This window comes from Bombus affinis, chromosome 3 (genome assembly GCF_024516045.1).
Source record: "Bombus affinis isolate iyBomAffi1 chromosome 3, iyBomAffi1.2, whole genome shotgun sequence".
Lineage (NCBI taxonomy): Eukaryota > Metazoa > Arthropoda > Insecta > Hymenoptera > Apidae > Bombus > Bombus affinis.
Window position 1 is genome coordinate 10,025,738 of NC_066346.1, and position 3,445 is coordinate 10,029,182.

The following is a 3,445-nucleotide window of genomic DNA, read 5'->3' on the forward strand; positions in this document are numbered from 1 at the left end:
ATCTAAATTGTATCGAAGATCGCTTCATTTTAATTAGTAAAAATATTATATTATTAGTAAAAATTATACTTTAACAAAACTAACAATCCTAAATTAAGATCCTTAGCCACAGATATAAAAAGAATTTTAACTCAAAGGCAAAACGTTATTCTCACTAAAATCTATAAATATCAGTCTCAATTAAATTCTCATTAAAATCCAATTCGTAGCATCCAAAACGTATAGCAATTTCGACGTAGATTGTTACAAACCGCTTTGGCGCTTTCACGTGGCTGCAATTTTCCCCGGTATAGTAGCTTCTTCTCCCTCCATGGATCACCATGAAAATCAAAGTAAACCGCGAAACAATATACTTTCCTACGTCACGTTGCTCCACTTTCCCTTCTGTCTTTTCCTTTTAATGACACTCATCGGGATCGTTCGTAATAATCGGTTCCGACAACGAACGAGAAATTACAATTTACATCATACGACGATGCACACGAACCACAACGTGGCTAGCTGTAAGTATAAAAAGAGAAAATCGAATGTCGTACGACCCGCAGTTTCGACCGATGGAACGTTCAAGGATGGCAAAGCTCGCAACGATCACGATCGTTCTTGCAACTTGCAGCGTACCGCGATCCAGCGGGATTGATCCACGTAGATCGATCGAGGGCAAGGTAGCGACACCAGGTGAACGAAATATTCTTTCCTCGATAATCCATCAGATTCTTTCGTAAAGTTAACGATAAGAGAAATTTCGCTGATTTGTAAAGATCTTTCGATTCTTTTTTTATTGTGTATATTTGGAATATATTGGGAATTTTTGAAAGGTTAACTACTTGGAGATGTCTTCTTAACGTGTTTCTAAAGAAATAAGAAATATAGAATTAGAAATAGAGGAGTGGAATTGTTTTTCAAAATTAAGAATAATATTGATAGAATAGTATTAAGATTGACAGGGAAATTGAAGTTGTACGATATTGAGATTAAAATTCTTGGATGTTAAAATCGTGAAATATGAAATTTCTATTGAAGAAGTTTCAAATGGTTTCGAATCAGTGAAAAGTTGCAATAGCTATTTCTTTGTCAGAGAATTTTTGCAATGAATTTTTCGGTATTTTTGAAAAATAAGTGCGATCAATATTTTATATACATTATTGACTAAAAAAAATCTGCTGTAATTTCCTCGATTCTAGTGAAATATATCAATAGATATGTTTTTTACTTTGCTATATTTTTTATTAAAACCGTAAAGTGATTTTGTCTTCTAAATTGTCAAATTCTGCGAAGGTAATAATTCAAAAATAGACTGAGCAGATTTGTACAAATATCTTTTCATCAGTAGCGTATACAGTGTAGCTTTCACTAATTTTGTAGGTTGAATCTCATTAGAATTAATTTATTCAAGGTTGAATACCAAATATTTCAAGAAACGATAAAATATCAAACTGGCAAAAGTTCCTCCTTGCTAAATTTTCTAAACAATAAATCAAAGTAACTTGAGAAGAATAAAGCGAGAGAATCAAAGGTTACTTCGGCGAATTTTAAAGCTGCACGAGGGAAATCAATACAAAGGGAAATCGAATCATTCGTTGTTTCAAGAAGCTTTTATTTCAGGTATAGCGGACGAGGCCATCAGACAGATTTTTCATATTATTTCCACGGAGACGTCGAGCAGGAAGGACGACGAGCAGCTAGTGAAGCTCATCAAAGAGGAAATCGTAAGGACAGCGCACAGCATCAAAACGCCGTCAGGTTCGATCGAAGCCGCCGCCAAAAGAGCACAAAGATTGGTCACCGAATTGACAGCCGCCTACACCACTGCCATTTACAAATCGACATCCTCGGAGGAAGCCAAAATAAACTTCGCCAGATTCCAGAACACCGTGCAGAAGATCGTAGACTTTATAAAAAATGGTCAATTTATTGTTTAGATACAATTTTTCATCCTAGGATTATAAAGGTTGTTAAAAATGTCAAGTATGAGTTTATTTTTATAAAAAGAATTTATTCCTTGGTATGAGCAAGTTGTAAAATAAACTTGATTAAAACTGACGAGGAAATAACTACGAAGTAATAAGAAGAATTAAACAAAAAGAGATTTAAAAATGTTAAAAAACAAGAGAAAGTAGAAAGGATAATTCACAGATGAATTTTAATTGGTCTGAATAAATATACATAATTCCGAGGTTCTAAATAAAATTAAACCTAACACGATTTACCACCGAAGAATCGTCGATTTGCAAAAATATCTTTAGACCATCCGACAAACGGATACATTGCAGATATTAAATAAATGAAGTTTCCAATAATCAAATCGAAGTTTCGAAACGTCTAAAAAATCCTTGACACGTGTAGCTCGTTTCTTGATACATCATTAAAAAAAACAGCTGATAAAAATATCTAAACGATCAAGCGGATAAAAATTCCAACGAACCTAGTGAAACACATAAAACCCATCGAAAAGTTTAAAATATAAACACCGTCTTCCTCGATCGTTAACCACGAAGAAACTCGAAAGTCTAACCGCAAGACAATTAATAATTGAATTTAATGAAAGAACCGTGAATCCTGAATTCGTAAAAATATCGAAAAATGTCTATCAAAAATCCAACGATCTATCCTCGATCGCACAACGAAGCCACAGAAAGCTTCTTTCTTACATCAATCATCGAAGACGCTCTGTGAATCTATCGGGAGCATCGAGAACACGTGCCAGGAACTTTTACTCGAGTAGGAGAGATCGTACGATATATATCTGCTTTTTTTTAGCTCCGTCGACAACGACACTGCCTGGGTTACACGTGTGTATACGCGTATGGCAACGAAATTATTCTGGCTGACGTATGAGTCAGGGCAGACGATCCATTGTAAAAGCGGCATGGGCTCATAATCTGGCGATGTAGGATCTCCAGGCCGAGCTGACCGGAACTGCGCCTATGCTCTCTCGCCGGAAGTGCCGCTGCCACATGTAGTAATATAAATTATAATGCCCTTACGGTTTTTCCTTTCGCGGATTTGCATTTAAAACACCGGAATGGCATTGTCGTCGGGATCGGCGCGAGCGATTTTCATGGAAATAAGAAAACCGCGGGGGCCGACGCTCCTATCCTGCGTTTCTATTCTCTTGACTCTTCTGCTGCCTCGCTGTATTTTTTTTCTTCTTTTTTCTCTTTTTTCTTTTTTTTTCTAGTGATGTGACGAGATAAAATGGCATAGAGGAGAGGGAACACGCGCGTTGATATCCATCGAATCGTGCCAAGGCTAATCGGAGATCAAATCTGGAAACGGTTCGCTTTCACCAGCTCGGACAATGGCCACTAAAGCTTTTCTAATTCGTTTTGTTTTCTTGCCTGTCTCTATTTTCCTTCGGCGTTTTGTTTTTCTTTCCTCGTTTCTTTATCTTCCGGAGGACTCGCGGCCGGTTAGGATGCGTGAGATATAGGAGAGTTTCCTTAAT

At 36.7% G+C, this 3,445-nt stretch overlaps 1 protein-coding gene across 1 annotated transcript; it reads left to right on the top strand.

Moving 5' to 3' along the window:
- Positions 1 to 545: 545 nt before the first annotated feature.
- Positions 546 to 2,908, top strand: LOC126914366 (uncharacterized). Its single transcript, XM_050718199.1, has 2 exons — positions 546 to 675; positions 1,603 to 2,908. Exons 1-2 carry the CDS (start codon positions 555 to 557, stop codon positions 1,917 to 1,919), a joined length of 438 nt encoding a protein of 145 aa, XP_050574156.1. The 5' UTR covers positions 546 to 554; the 3' UTR covers positions 1,920 to 2,908.
- The last annotated feature ends 537 nt before the right edge of the window (positions 2,909 to 3,445 follow it).